The sequence below is a fragment of the Ranitomeya imitator genome, chromosome 6, assembly GCF_032444005.1.
Source record: "Ranitomeya imitator isolate aRanImi1 chromosome 6, aRanImi1.pri, whole genome shotgun sequence".
Classification (NCBI taxonomy): Eukaryota; Metazoa; Chordata; class Amphibia; order Anura; family Dendrobatidae; genus Ranitomeya; species Ranitomeya imitator.
In genome coordinates this window covers 165,088,582-165,110,603 of record NC_091287.1, presented here as the reverse complement: position 1 = coordinate 165,110,603, position 22,022 = coordinate 165,088,582, and the positions used below count along the sequence as shown (strand labels likewise).

The 22,022-nt window shown below is 43.8% G+C and overlaps 1 protein-coding gene across 1 annotated transcript in view; it reads left to right on the top strand.

Annotated features, from left to right (window-relative positions):
- The first annotated feature begins 1,206 nt into the window (after positions 1–1,206).
- The window catches only part of BMPER (BMP binding endothelial regulator), a 398,089-nt gene continuing 377,273 nt past the window's right edge, over positions 1,207–22,022 (top strand). The window contains exons 1-2 of the mRNA XM_069730267.1: positions 1,207–3,623; positions 4,619–4,704. Coding sequence (XP_069586368.1) covers positions 3,491–3,623; positions 4,619–4,704 — 219 coding nt within the window. The 5' untranslated portion in view covers positions 1,207–3,490. The remainder of the gene's footprint in view (positions 3,624–4,618; positions 4,705–22,022) is intronic.

The window sequence follows — 22,022 nt, the reverse complement described above, 5'->3', positions numbered from 1 at the left end:
TGTGAACTTAGCCCGAGGTTGGATCACTGGTGATTTGTTGTGGAATTGAAGGCATATTGGTTATAGCTATGGCCAGGCTGAGTCAGAGAGCGCCCCCCAGTGGAGGGTTTCTGATGACAGAGCTTCTCCCCCTTGGCAGCACTCCGTCCATTAGAACTGAACAGGATTTGCAATGATCGCTCCTGCACTACTCTTATCAGTGGATGATAGGACTCCAGACTGTGTATCAGGGCTATCAGCATGTGCTGGGGGAGCCCCCGCCTCTGTCTGCTGATGAATAGAAGGTGGGCACACTCCTCCCCCGTGTCTGCAGACTGGCCCGGGTGGAGACAGCAGGCATGAATGAGTGGGATGTGCTCCATACCTTTCCAGCAGAACACTAATGACTCTGGAGTGACTTGATGCCAGTGGGAGGGGGCGGCGGCTGAGATGAAGGGTCGCCGGCAGCAGACTGTCTCACCACCGCGGCTGCCCCTTTATCTCCCCCATCACGAGTCACACAGTCAGGACCCCAGAGAAGTCTGGGGGTCCCCGGCTCCGAGTACACGAGGACAAAGGAGCGATCCCTGACTATTCATTCTGGGGTGCTGCAGCCCCCTGGTTCTCAGATGTAGCAGAGCTGTGTTTGCTATTTGACCCTAGGAGAGAAAGTAGCCAGGGTCCACACGTTCTGCTGCATCTGACCTCAGCTCTGCTACCAATAGTGCGATATATAGAAAGTAAGCTGAACGGCATCGATCGTGATTAACCCATCCTGTGCCGACAGCGCATAAACCAAGCAGAGAGCAGAGCAGTGATTCACTGTCATCCGGCAATAACGCTGCAACCTGGCTCGTTATACAGGGGCAGCGCCTGCTCTCCACCAGCCTCTATCTGCCCTGCAATCAGTGCAAATGGATGGAGGGAAGTGGTCTCATTACCTCCAGAAAACAGGACACCCCGGGGGCTAGGGACAGAGATAGGGACTGGTAATGAGGGACAGCTAGCACCCAGCCTCTGCCAGGGGGTGAGGGCTGTGTCTGCTCTGCCACAGTGATATGTATATATACAGATAGATAAATAGATAGATATGTGTGTATGTATATCTATCTATCTATATATCTATCTATCTATATCTAGATAGATAGATATAGATATAGATAGATAGATAGATAGATAGATAGATAGATAGATAGATAGATAGATAGATAGCAGATCTGGGGACTGGGAGCTCTGGGGAGATCATGAGAGAGTAGGTAGACCTGGGGCATGTCAGGCTACATGTAGGCACTACACTAGTAGGCAGCCATCTGTGGACAGGTCTGGTGCCGCCTCGGGTCTTCATCATTCAGCAAATGTGATGTATTGATCTGAGCTCTACATATTGGCGGCAGGCAATGAATAGCAGTGATCAGCGGAGGATCCAGTGTCAGCGCCTTATCTGATGATGATGGGATCAGGGATCAGTACAGACCCACACACATGGCCCCACCGGCCAGCAGCTACCTCGTGTATCACACTGATCGGGAGTCAGGATTTCGGCACGCTTGTGTAGTGAAAAAACAGGAGGAGGGGTGCAGGGGAAGAAAATAAAGGAAACGGAAGCCAAGCAAAAGAGTAATAGTAGCAGCAACAGCAGTGCATCCAACAGCAGCAGAGGGACCCTCCTGTGATCACCCTGTCCTCATATACTCCAGCAGAGGGACCTTCCTGTGATCAGCTCTGTCCTCATATACTCCAATAGCAGCAACACCGGATCCTCCTGACATCAGTCCTGTCCTCCAACACTCCAGCAGCAGCACCAGCAGAGGCACTCTCCTGAGATCAGCCTTGTCCTTATCCTCTCCAGCAGCAGCACCAGCAGTGGGTCCATCCTGAGATCACCCCGTCCTTATCCTCTCCAGCAGTGGGACCATCCTGAGACCAGCCTTGTCCTTATCCTCTCCAGCAGTGGGTCCATCCTGAGATCAGCCCTGTCCTTATCCTCTCCAGCAGTGGGACCATCCTGAGATCAGCCCTGTCCTTATCCTCTCCAGCAGTGGGACCATCCTGAGATCAGCCTTGTCCTTATCCTCTCCAGCAGCAGCACCAGCAGTGGGTCCATCCTGAGATCACCCCGTCCTTATCCTCTCCAGCAGTGGGACCATCCTGAGACCAGCCTTGTCCTTATCCTCTCCAGCAGTGGGACCATCCTGAGATCAGCCCTGTCCTTATCCTCTCCAGCAGTGGGACCATCCTGAGATCAGCCCTGTCCTTATCCTCTCCAGCAGCAGCACCAGCAGTGGGACCATCCTGAGATCAGCCTTGTTCCTATCCTCTCCAGCAGTGGGACCATCCTGAGATCAGCCTTGTTCCTATCCTCTCCAGCAGTGGGTCCATCCTGAGATCAGCCCTGTCCTTATACGCTCCAGCAGCAGCACCAGCAGTGGGACCATCCTGAGATCAGCCTTGTTCCTATCCTCTCCAGCAGTGGGACCATCCTGAGATCAGCCTTGTTCCTATCCTCTCCAGCAGTGGGACCATCCTGAGATCAGCCTTGTTCCTATCCTCTCCAGCAGTGGGACCATCCTGAGATCAGCCTTGTTCCTATCCTCTCCAGCAGTGGGACCATCCTGAGATCAGCCTTGTTCCTATCCTCTCCAGCAGTAGGACCATCCTGAGATCAGCCTTGTTCCTATCCTCTCCAGCAGTGGGACCATCCTGAGATCAGCCTTGTTCCTATCCTCTCCAGCAGTGGGACCATCCTGAGATCAGCCTTGTTCCTATCCTCTCCAGCAGTAGGACCATCCTGAGATCAGCCTTGTCCTTATCCTCTCCAGCAGCACCAGCAGAGGGTCCCTGACTTCCAACACTTCAGCAGTGGGAGACCCTCCTAATATCAGCCCCCTCTTTATACACTTAGTACCAGCACTGAGTCCATTGAAGATCTGCCCTCATCCTTATCCAGTAGCAGCACCAGCAGATGGACCCCCTGAGGTCCGACCTTAAACTCCAGCAGCAGCATCAGCAGTGGGACCTTCCTGAGGTCAAGAGCACTCCTACCAGAATATCCTTCCTCAATCCTGCAGTAGCACCAGCAGAGGAACTCTCCCGAGATTAACCCTTATCCTCACCGACTTCGGCAGCATCAGCGTAAAGACCCACCTGAGGCCAGGAGCAGCACCACAAGGACTTTACTAACATCAGCCCCTGTTCTCATATGTTCCAGAACCAGTGGAAGAAAAGGGACCTTAGTCACATCTCTCCGTGTCCTCCTTATAGTTTACACTCCAGAGAAAGCAAGAAAGGCACCCAGCTGTGATCAGGGCATGTCCTCCCCATCTAGCTGGAGCACCAGCAGTGGGACCCCCCTGTGATCAGCCCCTGACCTCACACACTCCTGCAGAAGCAGCCTTCCTATGATTAGCCCTTGACCTTATACATACCAGCAGCAGCGACCCTCCTGGAAGCACATCGGTCAGGAGCCCCCAATACGTCTGACTCCCGTCTGCAGACTGGATTTGTTGGGACAATGAACTTCTGCTTGGCCAGCAGTGTGCCTCTGCCAATGTGTGCCAGCTCCCCCGGGATTACTACACTCACTGGATGGATATTTATATTTACAACGTTTTTGCACATGTCAGTGGGATCTTCGTTTTTGACAGGTAAGGAAGTACCTAAAATGTGTGTGTGTGTGTGTGTGTATATATATATATATATATATATATATATATATATATATATATATATATATATATATATGAATGCTCCTGTTACACACCAAATTCCGTGCACTTGCCAGCCTGTTCTTCATTCTTGACAGGTAAGGGCATCTTATATTCCCTTCACTGTACAGTGGCAATAGGACAGGTGCCTTTAACACTCCTGGCAGGACAGTATGTCTCCATGGCCTATACAGTTGCTGCCTTCCTTTCTTTAGATTAGGGAGGGGATATTTTCTAAAGAATGAGTGCAGCATACAATTCCTCGTGTGGAGGCAGGTGAGGACCCCTGTCCCTGCTGACCCTTCCTGCAGACTAGTAGGGGCTGACTTTAGAGAAGGTGATGCCAGCTGTAGATACTGGATGCTGATCTTAGGGCTTGGGCTTGTTATGGTGCATACATCCTTGATAAAGATAGATGAGATGTCTCATGTCAGTAGATCAGCTCTGGCCACAATTCCCTGTCTTTTAGCTACATATAAAGATATATGAACAAGGAGCAACATGTAATAACTGGAGTTTACAGGATGTGTTTTTTTTTTTCATGTAATTGAAAGTTGGTGTAGATCAGTCAGTGTGTCTTAGTTATTACAGGCATGCATGTTATCCTGCTGGAGAAGACAACTGCAGCACCTCACCCAGAGAAGAGACCATAAATCAGGGACTAGCACGTGTAATAATAATAATAATAATAAATCATGGAGTAACATGTCAGGGTGCAGAGGTGGCTTCTATCAGGGTCCAGTCTTAGGATAGGAGCAGCTTCATGGATACAAGACAATAATCTCTGTATCTCCAGGTTTCTCCTATAGATACCTGGTGTCAGATCATAACAATGCTAGGGGTTAACTTCCCCTCCATGTGGGATCATACACCTCTGCTGCATGTCATGGAGGTTTACAGAGAGAATAATACATTATTTTGGGTTATTTTCCAAGGCTCTGTGGCAAAATGTGAAAATGAAGGAGAAGCCCTGCAAATTCCATTCATCACTGACAACCCCTGCATCTCCTGCGTGTGCCTGGTAAGTGCAGGGTTTATCATACTGGTTGGTCACAGTAATGCCCCCCTGTAATCCTAAACCTCTATGTAACTCACTGGCTGTGCTGTGTAGAGCATGTAGTAAATCATCATACTATCTACTATTAATACAATAATAGCAATAAATGTATACAAATAACAGTTACAACATTTTTACATATATTTACAAATATTTATTCTAATTGTGCGATCCTACCATTGTCCCATAAAAACTGCAGATTTCATTTGTTCTTTGTCTTTATAACATTGAATGATATAACTTATTACCAAAACTTACCCACTACTTAAGTGAGAGAAATCAAGTTACCTTTGCTGATATTTGATCTGTTTCTCCAGGCTTAATGTAAATCTGCTGTGTATGTGCTGAGTGCAGTGATGATAGGACTAGACAGATTTAACCATTTAACCATAAGGATTGGAGATGGCTATCTGGAGAGTGGTGTAAATAAGGGTCTGATAACACAGTTTAGCTCTAAGCTGTTTTGGGGGTCTTTATGCTTATGTTAGCTGTGTACTTGTCTTGTAGACATCACTAATCAATTCCATTGCTAATGATCTAAGTACAAGCCCCAAGAGACTGACAGCACATTCCTGACCACCAGCATCTTACACATTTGCACATATATTCATAAATCATGAATATGTATTGACCTCTCTGACTTATTTTATGACATTTTATTATATATGTTTATTTGATGGTTCTCTTAACATCTAAAATTATTCATTTTGTGGTTCTAACATTTTACATTCCCAGCTGAATTTCTACTGTACTTGTATTCTTGCTTATTTTATTAGCCTGTGAATATACAGGAGCTTTCTATTATGGTTACAGCCCAAATTTTCATTTTATGAACCTGTGCTAAAATCGCCTTTGCATGTGATTTTATCATTGGACTGATCTTTCTTTAGATAGCAGCATTATATATTGTTTTCTACTGTTTTGCATTGTCTTAAGTATTTGGGGAAATCATGTGCCATTGTATTAATCTCTGTTGGTTATGCTGAGTATGTAGATTAATATTGTAGAATTGCAAAAATTACAGATGGCAATCACATGTAATTACACTGATTCATATTTGTGTAGCAATTTAGCTGGGTATAAATTATACTATATTTATACTGGGAAGATTTTGGTGCATTTGCAAATTCAGGAGTAGACACAAAAATTTCAACAAGGCATGCACCTGAATATTGTGTTATTGCGGCCTTTATTCCTACAATATCTTTTTCTTTCCTTTTTTTTCGAAATTCTCTTTGCTTGGGTTAAAATATGCATCAAACTGTTATTAAAATTAATTAATATTAATTTATCTAATTTAAAATCTCCATAGACTTTGGAACATGAGGTTATTTTCGCATTTGCCATTTACAGCGCATTTTCTCATTCTAAATTACGGCATTACTTGATTATTGCTGGGGTGAATGGGATTTGCGAAAATCTAATGCACACAACGTTAGCAGAAAATATTTGATTTGTAATCCCGCTGCACAGAAATTACAAGGCTTTTTGTTGTTTAATAAAAGGCTTACTGCAAAAGAAAGCAACAGTAAGCGGCATTCACAGTAGTGCTTGTCTTTATCATTTCTGACATATGCATTGTCCAAACAATGGAAAGAAAGGATTGACTGATTCTTTCATTTCTGTGGTACGCCAACAGAAGAATTTTACTGGATCAGTAACTGTATGACCCATCTTTGGGCACTTGGATTTATCATGGTCAATTTTAAACAAAGTCATTCCGATTACAAATATTTATTTTGCCCATTAGAAAACATTGCCTGCGGATTTAGAAAAAAAATCAGACTATGTCTGATTCTTACTTCTGGCACCTGGGGATGACTTATTCCAGTCATTGAAGTAAATGCTGAGAAATACATAGACGAAAGGTAGTCTAATAAAAAACTGCAGCAGTTTGGAGAACAGCTCTGATCTTTCATGTGATTAGTTGCTATTGGCAGTTGCTTGAGTTTTAGTTTCACTAGTCGTAGGCCCATTGGGGGAGATTTATCAAACTGGGAAAAAGTTGAAAAGTTGCTTATAGGAACCAGAATTATTTTCCAGCTCCCACTTTTCAGAAGCCCTTTGAAAAAAAAAAAGTCTGATCGAATGTTATGTGCAGAGTTTCTATTCTGACTGTTTTTTTGCATTCGTTTTGATAAATAAATGGTGAAAGTGATATTTCATTTTTATTTTATGAGAGATTTATTTTTTATGTCCATGGGGTTGAATAGTTTTCGATACACATTACTACAAAAATCATCGTAACATAGACATTTATTATACAAATTGGGTTTTAATTTAGAGTCATGTACCAAAGATGCTTTTCTGGGGGATAAAACGATTATTAATGCAAATTTACCTATCAGTTCAAAAAGAGACACTTGCAGAGCAAGCAGAGGCTGGGGAACTCGTTCTCCAAAAAGAAGGCTTACCAGACATACATATACTACCATGCCACAGCACTTGTTCCAAGGGTAAGCTGAAAAGCAGGTACAAGGATCATGAACAGTAAATACCTGCTACCAAATACATCAAATCTCTGCACCTGGTTTACAGGACAAAGTTTATTTTCACAAATATTCACCTTGAGTTTAGGCACAGAAACAATTTCCACTTCACACAATGTGTATCAATCGCATTTATCTACCTTTTGTTTCTGAATAAACACTTTTGTTAAACTTGGCAATGAATTTATTGAATTATGGACTTTAGATTTAGATAGCGGCTAGGATTCTATAAACTGACCTTCATTTTTGGCCCGTTGTATGTGGCCATTACTTGCCAGGGCTTGTTGGGTAATGGTTGGTAGACATATTCCCTCTCCCTCCATAAAGTCCTATTGTATAATATGCTCATTTCACACCACTGATTATATTGTAGCAATAGACTAGTTATATTTCATAGACTTTTAGCTGCCCTACTATGTAGAATTGAGCAAAAAGATCCGCTTGGTTTAGTGGCCACTTTGAGAACTTGTGGTCATGCTTCTAGGAGCCATCGTCCCCGGCACTTCCAGTGACTAGCAGGCTTGGCATGATGTCAAATGAGCTGTAATAGGAACACTGGGCACCAGGGATGCCGGCGAATGGGAGGCGGGTTGTAAAGCTCTGGCCAGCGACCCACAAACTACTGATCAGGCCATTGGACCAGGGCTTTGCGTATCTTCCAATATTGGTATCTACCAATATGTTTATCGTATTGTGTAGAATGTAAAACATTTGTGGCATAACCCAATGGATGTAAATGTGGTGCGTAATTTAGGAGAACTAGGATATTCCACATAAGTAATCATGAACTTCTAGCAAATAATGCAAAAATGTAGCTGATTCTGGGTAGATGTCTTGTATATGACCCGAGTATGATACTTTTCAGTAACTATGTTCCAAAGTGGTCTGTTGTACGTAAAGGTCTTTTATCCCCACATGGTTTTGCTTTATCTTTACATCAGCAGTTTGACCTCTAATTGGGGTTCTTGCTTAGATATATAAAATGTGTATTAACAATGAGTAATTTATAGGCCATTAATATTACATCAGTAATGGGGGGTCCAACTTTAAGATGTTGAGCACCACCACATCCCTTCATTATTCCCTGATATTACACCTTAGGCTAGGTTCTCATTGCGTTAGGGCAATCCATTTAGCGCTAAGCACTAGCGGATTGCGCTAGCGCAATGTCTTTTTAGGGGTCGCGTTAAACGTCCCCGCTAGCGCAGATCCCCGATCTGCGAGAGCGGGGAACGTACCTCGAGCGCGCCACGGACGCTGCAAGCCGAAAATGGCACGCGCTAGCAATGTGCTTTAACATTGCTGGCAATGGGAGCGCTAATGGACGCGTTGCACGGCATTAATTTCGCCGTGCAACGCTGTCCGTTAGCGCTCACACTAAAACGAAATGAGAACCTAGCCTTAGTCTTATGCACCTAAGTTTAATAAAACTAGTGCTTTGAAATGCCAGGTAAGAACACTACTAAGAGTACAGAGCTTTACCGGGTGAACAACACCAAGAAATGAACCCAACTGAATATTGATGATCAATATTAAGGATATTAATCTGCTTGTGAGAATGTACATTATGGATGTATGTTATTAGGGGGCTACCCTAAGGCTGCTTTCACACATCAGTTTTTTGCCATCAGGCTCAAATCCGGCAAATTTTGGAAAAAAATTGATCCGTCAGAAACTGTGAAAAACTGATGCGACAGATCTGATTTTTTGCCGGATCTGATTAGCTGATCTGGGGAGGAAATCCGACTAGCTGATCCGGAAAGAGAGAGAGAATGCAAAAATCGGAGCATGCTCAGTTTAAAGAACGGAATCCGTAGCTGCATTCCATCATATGACGGATCTGACGCCATAGGCTTCCATTCTAGCAAAAGCCAGATGGTGCCGGATCTGTCGCTGTCCGTTTTTCGACGGACACAAAAAACGTTACTTTGTCCGTTTTCTCCGGCCACCGGAAAACAAATTTTTGACGGATCCGGCAATAAACGGATGAAACGTGAGGCCATCCGTCGCAATCCATCACTAATACAAGTCTATGATAAAAAAAAAAAAAAAAACGATCCAGCTGCAACTTTTGCCGGATCCATTTTTTTCAAAATTTGCAGGATTGTGCCTCACAATAAAAAACTGATGTGTGAAAGCAGCTTAACCCATTTGGGTGTTGACAAGACCCCACAAAAAGAATAAATCTTTATTACATACTCATTAAAATTGCCGAAGATCATAAATAATGATATGTACACGCAGCATACTTTGGGGACAGGAAGCGAAAGGCCTAATAGGCCTTTTTGTGGGCAATATGGCACCACCGCTTAACGTAGACTGGCCCAAAACAGTGCTATTGCATGCCCTAACCAGTAATCCAAAGAATTATTATCCAGAGAGGATAAAATCTGGGGACATGGTGTTAAGTAATGATAACTGACGCATCAAAACCATTAAAGCCTACTACATCAAATAGGATGCACGGACCATAGGTTCTGTATCAACCCCGTGGTCGCAATATGAAGAAGTGGAGCCCAACGTGCATTCCAGCCCCAGCGCATCCATCTTTAGTTGACGTCTGAGGATGATCCCACTTCCTCAGGGATGATTGCTGGCACATGACATTAGTTTAGGTCTTTGTTGTTTTTAATTTATATCTAATAAAGATGTATTCTTTTGGTTTGTTTGTTAGTGTTTTGACTCCCCAGCAGTATATTCATTTTGGGTTTTGAAATTAATACCATAGGCTTGCATGCATTAATCAGGGAATGTGAAGGATGGCTAATGTGGAATTTTTTTTCTTTAAATGCGTTTATTTTCATTTTAAATTTCAGTATAAATATAAATAAAATATCTGATCCCAGTAGGAAATGTCTGGGTATTCAGCACATATGTCCTGGAACAAGACGCTACGGCTATAGTTTCTTTAGAACAGTGTGTTATCTAAATGTGGCTTTGCTATTCCAGAAAGAGACATATGAATGTAACAAGGCTTCTCTTCTTTTATCTCCCAAGCATATTATTAGAGCACGTAGTTACTTTCAGATGAAAGCTTGCCTTCCTTTCCCTTAAGGTTGAAACTTAAGGCCCCGTCACACATAGCGACGCTTGAGCGATTCCGACAACGATACGACCTGTCAGGGATCGCTCAAGCGTCGCTATGTGGTTGCTGGTGAGATGTCAAACAGTGAGATCTCACCAACGACCGCAGCAGCGATGCGGCGACCTGTAGCGACCTGTAGCGACCTGTACAACGATGCTATTTCATGATGATTCAATGGGACGTCCTGTCAGCGAGGTCCTTGGTAAGGTGTCAAACACAGCGATGTGTGCTACCCAGCGGGACCTCAACGATCAAAAAACGGTCCAGGCCATTCCGACACGACCAGCGATCTCACAGCAGGGGCCTGGTCGCTGCTACGTGTCACACATAGCGAGATCGTTACTGAGATCGCTGTTGCGTCACAAAACTTGTGACTCAGCAGCGATCTCGCTAGCGATCTCGCTGTGTGTGACGGGGGCTTTAGTGCTTAAGTGAGTACTTTCACTTTATTGCCTTCCAATTATGTCTCACTATGCCAGGCTCTAAAATAGTACAAGTTGTAATATATTTCAGCGGAGATTGGGTTACAAGTGGAAGATGACATAACAATACTTGGCAGGCAGACACTGATTTCTGTGTGTTGGGTGCTTATTGTAAAAATGCTTGTGTATACAGTCACCTGTACTGCAGTCAAAAGAAACTGTATGAAGTGTTACAGGAAAACCTTGAGGATAAAGTCACTACCTTTCAAAATGTACTGATATTTATTGCTTTAGGTAAAACTATTTTCATTATCTTATTATTATTATTATTATTATCATTATTATTATTATTATTATAGCTGTTGCAATATTGATTGTAGTTTATTTTAATATTAAAGATACAGTATACACCAAAGAAATGATACAAATACATAAAGTTGATTCATTTAATTGGCTTTATCTGTTGATCTATCTATCTAATCAACTATCTATCTATCCATCTCTTCTCTATCTATCTATCTATCTATCTATCTATCTATCTATCTATCTATCTATCTATCTATCTATCTATCTATCTATCTATCAATCCATGTATTCCTTCCTTCCTTCCTTCCTTCCTTCCTTCCTTCCTTCCTTCCTTCCTTCCTTCCTTCCCATATCTATCTATCTATCTATCTATCTATCTATCTATCTATCTATCTATCTATCCCATATCTATCTATCTATCTATCTATCTATCTATCTATCTATCTATCTATCTATCCATCTGTTTATCTATCTATCCATCTATCTACAACAAGAAAAAAGGAAGGCAGCAGTTTAAGGTGAATAGGTGGGTGTTGTGAATTCTGTGGTCAAGCTCCCTCCTGTGGTCATGAGGGGTACTTCGGCTGGTTCTGTCCATGAGCTTCCTCTGGTGGATGTGAGTGGGGCTGCGGCTTCTGAGTTTCCTTCCTCAGGTGACGAGGTTAAGTCGTTAGGTGCTGCTCTATTTAACTCCACCTAGTTCTTTGTTCCTGGCCTCCAGTCAATGTTCCAGTATTGGTCTGGCTCTCTCCTGGATCGTTCTTGTGGCATGTCTGCCCTGCATAAGCTAAGTTCTGCTTGTGTTACTTTTGTTTGCTATATTTTCTGTCCAGCTTGCTATATTGGTTTTTCTTGCTTGCTGGAAGCTCTGGGACGCAGAGGGAGCATCTCCGTACCGTTAGTCGGTGCGGAGGGTCTTTTTGCCCCTCTGCGTGGTTGTTTGTAGGTTTTTGTGTTGACCGCAAAGCTATCTTTCCTATCCTCGGTCTATTCAGTAAGTCGGGCCTCACTTTGCTAAATTTATTTTCATCTCTGTGTTCGTATTTTCATCCTAACTCACAGTCATTTTATGTGGGGGGCTGCCTTTTCCTTTGGGGAATTTCTCTGAGGCAAGGTAGGCTTATTTTTCTATCTTCAGGGCTAGCTAGTTTCTCAGGCTGTGCCGAGTTGCATAGGGAGCGTTAGGCGCAATCCACGGCTACCTCTAGTGTGGTAAAATAGGATTAGGGATTGCTGTCAGCAGAGTTCCCACGTCTCAGAGCTCGTCCTATGTTAGTAACTATCAGGTCACTTTGTGCGCTATTAACCACTAGGTCCATTGTGGTTCTGAATCACCTGTTCATAACAGGTAGGTTTATTCAGACCAACATGGCGTGGCCACGTTTCGGCTCACACTGAGCCTTTCTCAAGCAGTGAATTAATGTTATTGGTGCTGGTGAGTCTATATAGTTACAATTCACAATTCCCAATTAATAGCAATCTCCATACATATTGCAAAAAATTACACAATAGTACATACCGTAGTTCCATCCATAATGCGATAGTACTACCTACCATACATCTTCAGAAAGTGCTAGTGCTTTAAAGAGCTGTGTGTACATATATAACACAACTTTATCCATCTTAATTACTCATAATTATATTATCAGTGCAGAAAATCTAACTTACCCAAAACAGATTATAGATTCACTCATGGGAGACATTAGAAATTCCATGAAATGAACTGCGCATGTAAGCATGCGTCATCATCTCGTCATTGACGATCATCCAATCCCATCATCTACACATTGCGCATGCACGCTTAAACGTTTGAGACGGATCAGTGCCATATTGATTAAGGTATACCAGTTAAATTAGGACCTATTGTGCATGTCTTGGCGCATCATAGGTATTGAAGTATCTCTGCTTATTATACCTCTGGTGCAGGGGGCCTTCCAAGGGCGCATGCGTACCATTCTAAATAAGACACTTCAGTGCCATCTTTAATGTGACGAGCTAATGATTTTACGGTGCGCTTCTGCACATTCTTGGAGCTCCCCCTATCTATCATAAATATTACTTTGCTTAATAAAGACTGAATCACCACTTTCTTACACCATTTTTTGTTTAAACTAACTGAGTTTCAGAATTAAATATTTTTTAACATCCATGGGGTATTGTGTTACTTGGGGTATTGGTATTAACTCCTACCCTGGCATACTGGACAGTCGCCTGCATATGTCACTGCCAGAAACCAATGGCACCAATGGGAATTATAGGGCCCTCTCGAACCAACATCCCTCCACATTTGTGTCCATAAAGGTAAATCGGGTATACACGCCTATCCCATCACAATAATCCCCAAATTAAAGTTTACAACTATAGACAAAGGTCATAATTGCTGTGAACCCTGTTTATTGATAGAACTTGGCTGACCAGAAATGACAAAAAATAATTGTTAACTTTTACATACCAAAAGAAGCCTATGCAGGTGTTTTTTGTTAATTATTCTTCCTTACGGAGATAATGACTTTTGGGTTTTCATTGGCTGTAACCCATATTCATCAACATTAACAGAAATAAACACTTGAAATAGATCACTCTGTAATGACTCTACATAATACATGAGTTTAACTTTTTGTACTGAAGAACTGAAATAAATGAACTTTTTGATGATATTCTAATTTTGGGAGAATCACCTGTATACATTTTAATAATAATAATGACTTGTTAGAGAGTTAGAGAACCCATGACTATAAAGGAGCCTGTAGTTTAAAATGCAGTATGGAAACCGAACTCTGCACGCTAAGTAATGAATTCAGGCTAATGGCATCTTGTTAATCACTACCAACTCACCATGAAAGTCTGCGGCATGATTCTTTTTTTGCTTGCAATGTTGTACATCTGTGTTAAGCTGGCTACAGATATGTGTCTATCTTTGAGGATAACGTGGCTGCCCCCATGTTTGTAAGGGCCCCTTCACATTAAGCGACGCTGCAGCGATACCGACAACGATCCGGATCGCTGCAGCATCGCTGTTTGGTTGCTGGAGAGCTGTCACACAGACCGCTCTCCAGCGACCAACGATGCCGGTAACCAGGGTAAACATCGGGTAACTAAGCGCAGGGCCGCGCTTAGTAACCCGATGTTTACCCTGGTTACCATCCTAAAAGTAAAAAAAAACAAACACTAGATACTTACCTACAGCCATCTGTCCTCCAGCGCTGTGCTCTGCACTCCTCCTGTACTGGCTGTGAGCACAGCGGCCGGAAAGCAGAGCGGTGACGTCACCGCTCTGCTTTCCGGCTGACCGACGCTCACAGCCAGTGCAGGAGGAGTGCAGAGCACAGCGCTGGAGGACAGATGGCTGTAGGTAAGTATCTAGTGTTTGTTTTTTTTTACTTTTAGGATGGTAACCAGGGTAAACATCGGGTTACTAAGCGCGGCCCTGCGCTTAGTTACCCGATGTTTACCCTGGTTACCAGTGAAGACATCGCTGAATCAGTGTCACACACGCCGATCCAGCGATGTCAGCAGGAGTCCAGCGACGAAATAAAGTTCTGGACTTTATTCAGCGACCAATGATCTCCCAGCAGGGGCCTGATCGTTGGTCGCTGTCACACAGAACGATTTCATTAACGATATCGTTGCTACGTCACAAAAAGCAACGATATCGTTAACAATATCGTTATGTGTGAAGGTACCTTAAAGAAAAATTTCAACTGGTCTAATCCTTTGTATTCCCTGAGATAAGAGACAGTCATTTATCTCCCATAATGTAGATAGTGTAAGGGTAGAGCATAGTGGTAGTCCTGGCTGAGGTAACAGTCTTTTGCACACCCTGACCTCCCCTCACATACACTCCACGACTCTCAGTCAGCATACCTGCAGCTCCATTTCCCTTGGGGCTTCCTATAAAAATCTGTACGTTTTCCTCAGCCGAAGCAGAATAATCAGAGTCACAGTCCCGTTGAACACTTGAACAATGAACTTTACTTGAAACAGGCACATAACGGTTCTTTTCAGCATTAACAGCAGGCTTTACAATATACAGTTTCTTCTCTGTTCCTGTCTCCTCTCTTTCATAGTCAGCATTTACATCAGGCTTTGCATTACATATCTTCTCCTCTTTCTCTGTCTTACCTTCATCTTTACTAAGCCTGCTTCCGGAACGGACCGTGCTTACCGGTCCTCCAGCATCCTCTGTGCCCAATCTTACTTTAGTAGGGATTCCTCTGAACCATTTCGCCCTGGTCCCGAGTACATCATCCACTTAGCAAGCTGCCACATTCTGAGTGACCTGTCCGTACTGCTTAGTTTTTTTCTAGCACCTACAGCCGCAGTTCCACTTAGACTGCGCTGTCAGTGACCCTTTCAATGCCTTCCTTCTTTCTCTCATAGCCTTCCTGGCCCAGATGCTGCCTGACTGGATCTTGGGCTGCTGCAGAGCTGACTGCCCTCACAGGGCGCTCCCGCCCAACTGATTCAAATTTCCAGATGTTTCCCCAGATTAACTGCCATTAGCTCCTCCCACTTAACTATTTACAAGCTGAATAACTCTGCACCCCCATCTAGTGGCCAAACTAGGGTACTACGCTTTCCCTACAACTATAACAGTAATTATGCATAGCAGGGAAATGCACAACATGGACACTTACAAAGACATTACAAGTAATATTTACTGACAGCTCCTTGTGTCCCTTACAATACTACCATGGCCATTTGGTCAAGTTAGAAAAGGTATTTCAGGTGTAAAATGAAGAAACACAGCTATATTTTCGTGGTTGACACTGTCATGATTCCTCTTCTCAGTGAGTAATTGCTATGCAGTCCTATGGAAACTAAGTCATGCTGATTTGTCAGTGTTTTAATTGACAGCTTGGCTGCCCAATCTTGTGATTGATAGCTCAGCTGTCCAATCTGTGACTCTGGGTTGTGGGACTTTCTCCAGGGGTTCTGTGTTCTGGAGCTTGCCCAAGCTATTTAACTGAACTGTCTGCCCCTGATCCATGCCAGATGTAGTTTGTACTTCCTGGTGAGTTCTGATCTTCTGCTGCTTGAACCTTGGACCATGTTCTGACTATCCCTTTGTCATTGTCTTTGATTTGATCCGCTGCCTCCTGGTATATTAACCCTGAACCATGACCTGACTTACTCCTCTGTCTTTTCCCTTGGCTATCTACATGCTTTTTTGGTATTGACCGCAAAACGTCTGACTTCTCTGCCTCGCTATTCATTTATTCTATAAACTTCTGACAACATGTCTCCAAATTCCCAAGCAATAAATTTTGTATTTTTTTTCTGAAAATGAGAAATGGTCATAATTAAAAAAAACAACAACAGTGCTTTCAGACCTCAAATAATGCAAAGAAAACAAGTTCATAATCATTTATCAACAACAATACTAATGTTTTAACTCAGGAAGAGATCAAAAATCAATATTTTGTGGAATAACCATGATTTTTAATCACAGCTTTCATGCGTCTTGGCATGCTTTCTGCCAGTCTTTCACACTGTTTCTGGCACAAAAATTTAAGCAGTTCTTCTTTGATTGATGGCTTGTGACTATCCATCTTCCTCTTGATTACATTTCAGAGTTTTTCAATGGGGTTCAGGTCTGGAGACTGGGCTGCTCATGACAGGGTTTTGATGTGGTGGTCTCTTAATTTTACAATACAATATTAAACAAAAAAAACTAGGAATTGCCACTAATAAGAATCTGACATTGGTAATATTGAGCTAATGATTCATGATGTGTCATGAAATAGTCATGCCGGATGTTAATAGGAAGTACCGTATATACTCGAGTATAAGCCGAGATTTTCAGCCCAAATTTTTGGGCTGAAAGTGCCCCCCTCGGCTTATACTCGAGTCACGGTAGCGGTGGGGTCGGCGGGTGAGGGCGCTGAGGTATACTTACCTAGTCCCAGCGATCCTCGCGCTGTCCCTGCCGTCCCACGGGCTTCGGCGCTGCAGTTTCTTCCTCTCTTCAGCGGTCACGTGGGACCGCTCATTACAGAAATGAATAAGCGGCTCCACCTCCCATAGGGGCGGAGCCGCTTATTCATTTCTCTAATCAGCGGTGCCGGTGACCGCTGATAGAGAAAGAAGCTGCGGCACCGAAGACAGGAGGGGACAGCGCGAGGATCGCCAGGACTAGGTAAGTATAGCATATTCACCTGTCCTCGTTCCAGCCGCCGGGCGCCGATCCATCTTCCCGGCCGGCGCCTCCATCTTCCCGGCGTCTCTGCTCTCTGACTGTTCAGGCAGAGGGCGCAATGACGCATACAGTGTGCGCGGCGCCCTCTGCCTGATCAGTCAGAGCAGAGACGCCGGGAAGATGGAGGCGCCGGAACGAGACGCCGGGAGCTGCAATCAAGGGAGGTGAGTATGTGTTTTTTTTTCTTTATTGCGGCAGCGGCGGCACAAATTTATGTGGAACATCTATGGGGCACAGTGAACGGTGCAGAGCACCGTATATGGCACAGCACAGCTATGGGGCACAGTGAACGGTGCAGAGCACCGTATATGGCACAGCACAGCTATGGGGCACAGTGAACGGTGCAGAGCACCGTATATGGCACAGCACAGCTATGGGGCACAGTGAACGGTGCAGAGCACCGTATATGGCACAGCACAGCTATGGGGCACAGTGAACGGTGCAGAGCACCGTATATGGCACAGCACAGCTATGGGGCACAGTGAACGGTGCAGAGCACCGTATATGGCACAGCACAGCTATGGGGCACAGTGAACGGTGCAGAGCACCGTATATGGCACAGCACAGCTATGTATGGGGCACAGTGAACGGTGCAGAGCACCGTATATGGCACAGCACAGCTATGTATGGGGCACAGTGAACGGTGCAGAGCACCGTATATGGCACAGCACAGCTATGGGGCACAGTGAACGGTGCAGAGCACCGTATATGGCACAGCACAGCTATGGGGCACAGTGAACGGTGCAGAGCACCGTATATGGCACAGCACAGCTATGGGGCACAGTGAACGGTGCAGAGCACCGTATATGGCACAGCACAGCTATGGGGCACAGTGAACGGTGCAGAGCACCGTATATGGCACAGCACAGCTATGTATGGGGCACAGTGAACGGTGCAGAGCACCGTATATGGCACAGCACAGCTATGGGGCACAGTGAACGGTGCAGAGCACCGTATATGGCACAGCACAGCTATGTATGGGGCACAGTGAACGGTGCAGAGCACCGTATATGGCACAGCACAGCTATGGGGCACAGTGAACGGTGCAGAGCACCGTATATGGCACAGCACAGCTATGGGGCACAGTGAACGGTGCAGAGCACCGTATATGGCACAGCACAGCTATGTATGGGGCACAGTGAACGGTGCAGAGCACCGTATATGGCACAGCACAGCTATGTATGGGGCACAGTGAACGGTGCAGAGCACCGTATATGGCACAGCTATGGGGCACAGTGAACGGTGCAGAGCACCGTATATGGCACATCTATGGGGCACAATGAACGGTGCAGAGCACTATATGGTTCACACCTATGGGGAAATATGAACGGTGCAGAGCACTATATGGCACAGCTATGGGGAAATAATGATCTATTTTTATTTTTGAAATTCACCGGTAAATGCTGCATTTCCACCCTAGGCTTATACTCGAGTCAATAAGTTTTCCCAGTTTTTTGTGGCAAAATTAGGGGGGTCGGCTTATACTCGGGTCGGCTTATACTCGAGTATATACGGTAATTGCTGGTAATGTAGAATTGCTGAATGAGTATGTTTGCTTGAGCGATTCCTAGAGAGAGCTCCCATGTACTGCACACATTACTACAGTTTCCCAGATTACAGCATTATATCATAAATGAACAGGATCTGATATTCGAAACAGTGACTCCCTCTGGCAAGTTTGTTATATTTCAGCTGTTGTTGATATTTTCCCATCCGTAATTACAGTGAAAGCTGTTGTTCATTTAAAAAATATCTAGTGAAGGTTAAGGCTGTGTGCACACGTTCCGGATTTTTCACGTTTTTTTCATGTTTTTTCACTATAAAAACGTGATAAAACCGCAAAAAAAGAGCTCACATTAAGCATTCTATTAAAAGAAGTAAGCGGATCATGTGCGGATGGTAGCCAGGGTGGAGGAGAGGAGACTCTCCTCCACAGACTGGGCACCATATCACTGTTAAAAAAAAGAATTAAAATAAAAAATAGTGATATACTCACTTTCTGATGGCCCCATGAGTCCCCCGCCTCTCAGCGGTGCCTTCCGATCCCAGGGATGCTGTGTGCGAAGGACCTGGGATGACGTCACGGTCACGTGCACCGCTGAGGAGATAGGGGGCCGTCAGAAGGTGAGAATAACCATTTTTTAATATTTTTTTTATTATTTTTAACATTAAATCTTTTACTATTGATGCTGCATAGGCAGCATCAATAGTAAAAAGTTGGTCACACTTGTCAAACACTATGTTTGACAAATGTGACCAACCTGTCAATCAGTTTTCCAAGCGATGCTACAGATCGCTTGGAAAACGCTAGCATTCTGCAAGCTAATTACGCTTGCAAAATGCTAGTGTTTAGAGGGAAAACACATGCCAATTCCGCATGTGATATACCCGTGGCAGGAGTTGCGGAATTGACGCAATACTGCAACGTTTGCACTTAGTCTAAAAGTCTTCATGGGCACATGCATCCACATATACTCTCCGGTGGCAACCAAAATCAGCAAATATGTAACCAGATGTTAAATAAAGTACCAAAGCTAGTATTAAAGCCAGGAAGGTAAAGCATGGGTAGTGGATTTTCTGTAGGAAGTATAGCAGCTGTGGAACATCACATGGGGTGGCACAATACGCTTGACTTTGGCAGATAACACTAGGGTGTACAAAATATTGGAATGTTGCAAAGCATCAAGTCACTTGCGTGCATTTCTCAAACTCCTCATGAGTAGAGTTGAGCAAATTTGTTCGGGTTCCCTCTTTTTCAGCAAGCTATAGCGCTTACCAAATAAGCTGCAGAGGGAACTCGGCTTCCTGGATCGGTCCGGCTGCTCAGCTGATCTGCGCCGCAGCTGCATGTGTCGAGGCTGTTTCACAGTCCAGTCACAATACATGCATGGAGAGCCCAACAAACAGGCTTTCCATGCATGGGTCATGACTATCACACAACAACGACACATGCAGCTGCGAAGCCGAACAGCTGATCAGACGGCGGAATCCAGACATCCGGGTTCATAGTAACATAGTTATTAAGGTTGAAGGAAGACTTTAAGTCCATCTAATTCAACCCATAGCCTAACCTAACATGCCCTAACATGTTGATCCAGAAGAAGGCAAAAAAAAACCATGTGGCAAAGAGTAAGCTCCACATTGGGGAAAAAAATTCCTTCCTGACTCCACATACGGCAATCAGACTAGTTCCCTGGATCAACGCCCTATCAAGGAATGTAGTGTATATACCCTGTAACATTATACTTTTCAAGACATGTATCCAGTCCCCTCTTAAATTTTAGTAATGAGTCACTCATTACAACATCATACGACAGAGAGTTCCATAGTCTCACTGCTCTTACAGTAAAGAATCCGAGTCTGTTATTATGCTTAAACCTTTTTTCCTCCAACCGCAGAGGATGCCCCCTTGTCCCTGTTTCAGGTCTATGATTAAAAAGATCATCAGAAAGGTCTTTGTACTGTCCCCTCATATATTTATACATTAAAATAAGATCACAACTTAGGGTATGTGCACACGTTCAGGATTTCTTGCAGAAATTTCCTGACAAAAACTTTTTTTTCACTCGTTTTTTTCGCGTTTTTATCCCGGTTTTTCCGGAGCTTTCCCAATGCATTAAATAGCGGGAAAAACGCGAAAAATCCACAAAATTAATGAACATGCTGCTTTTTTTACTGCAAAAAAAAACACCATGTGCACAAAAGTTGTGGAATGCATTTTAAATGATAGGATGCATATTTATGCGTTTTTTATGCATTTTTATCGCGAAAAAAGTGCAAAACATCCTGAACGTGTGCACATACTCTTAGCCTTCGTTTTTCCAAACTAAATAGCCCCAAGTGTAATAACCTATCTTGGTATTGCAGACCCCCAGTCCTCTAATAACCTTGGTCGCTCTTCTCTGCACCCGCTCTAGTTCAGCTATGTCTTTCTTATACACCGGAGACCAGAACTGTGCACAGTATTCTAAGTGTGGTCGAACTAGTGACTTGTATAGAGGTAAAATTATGTTCTCCTCATGAGCATCTATGCCTCTTTTAATGCATCCCATTATTTTATTTGCCTTTGTAGCAGCTGCCTGACACTGGCCACTAAATATGAGTTTGTCATCCACCCATACACCCAGATCTTTTTTATTGATGGCTTTGCCCAGAGTTTTAGAATTAAGCACATAGTTATACATCTTATTACTTCTACCCAAGTGCATGACCTTACATTTATCCCCATTAAAGCTCATTTGCCATTTATCAGCCTAAGCTTCTAGTTTACATAAATCATCCTGTAATATAAAATTGTCCTCCTCTGTATTGATTACCCTGCAGAGTTTAGTGTCATCTGCAAATATTGAAATTCTACTCTGAATGCCCCCTACAAGGTCATTAATAAATATGTTAAAAAGAAGAGGGCCCAATACTGACCCCTGTGGTACCCCACTGCTAACCGCTACCCAGTCCAAGTGTGCTCCATTAATAACCACCCTTTGTTTCCTATCCCTGAGCCAGCTCTCAACCCACTTGCACATATTTTCCCCTATCCCGATTATTCTCATTTTATGTATCAACCTTTTGTGTGGCACCATATCAAAAGCTTTTGAAAAGTCCATATACACTACGTCCACTGGGTTCCCTTGGTCCAGTCCAGAACTTACCTCTTCATAGAAACTGATCAGATTAGTCTGACAGGAACGGTCCCTAGTAAACCCATGTTTTCCCATGCAGCTTATTTGTTAAGCGCTATAGCTTGCCGAATAAGAGGGAACCCAATCAAATTCGCTCAACTC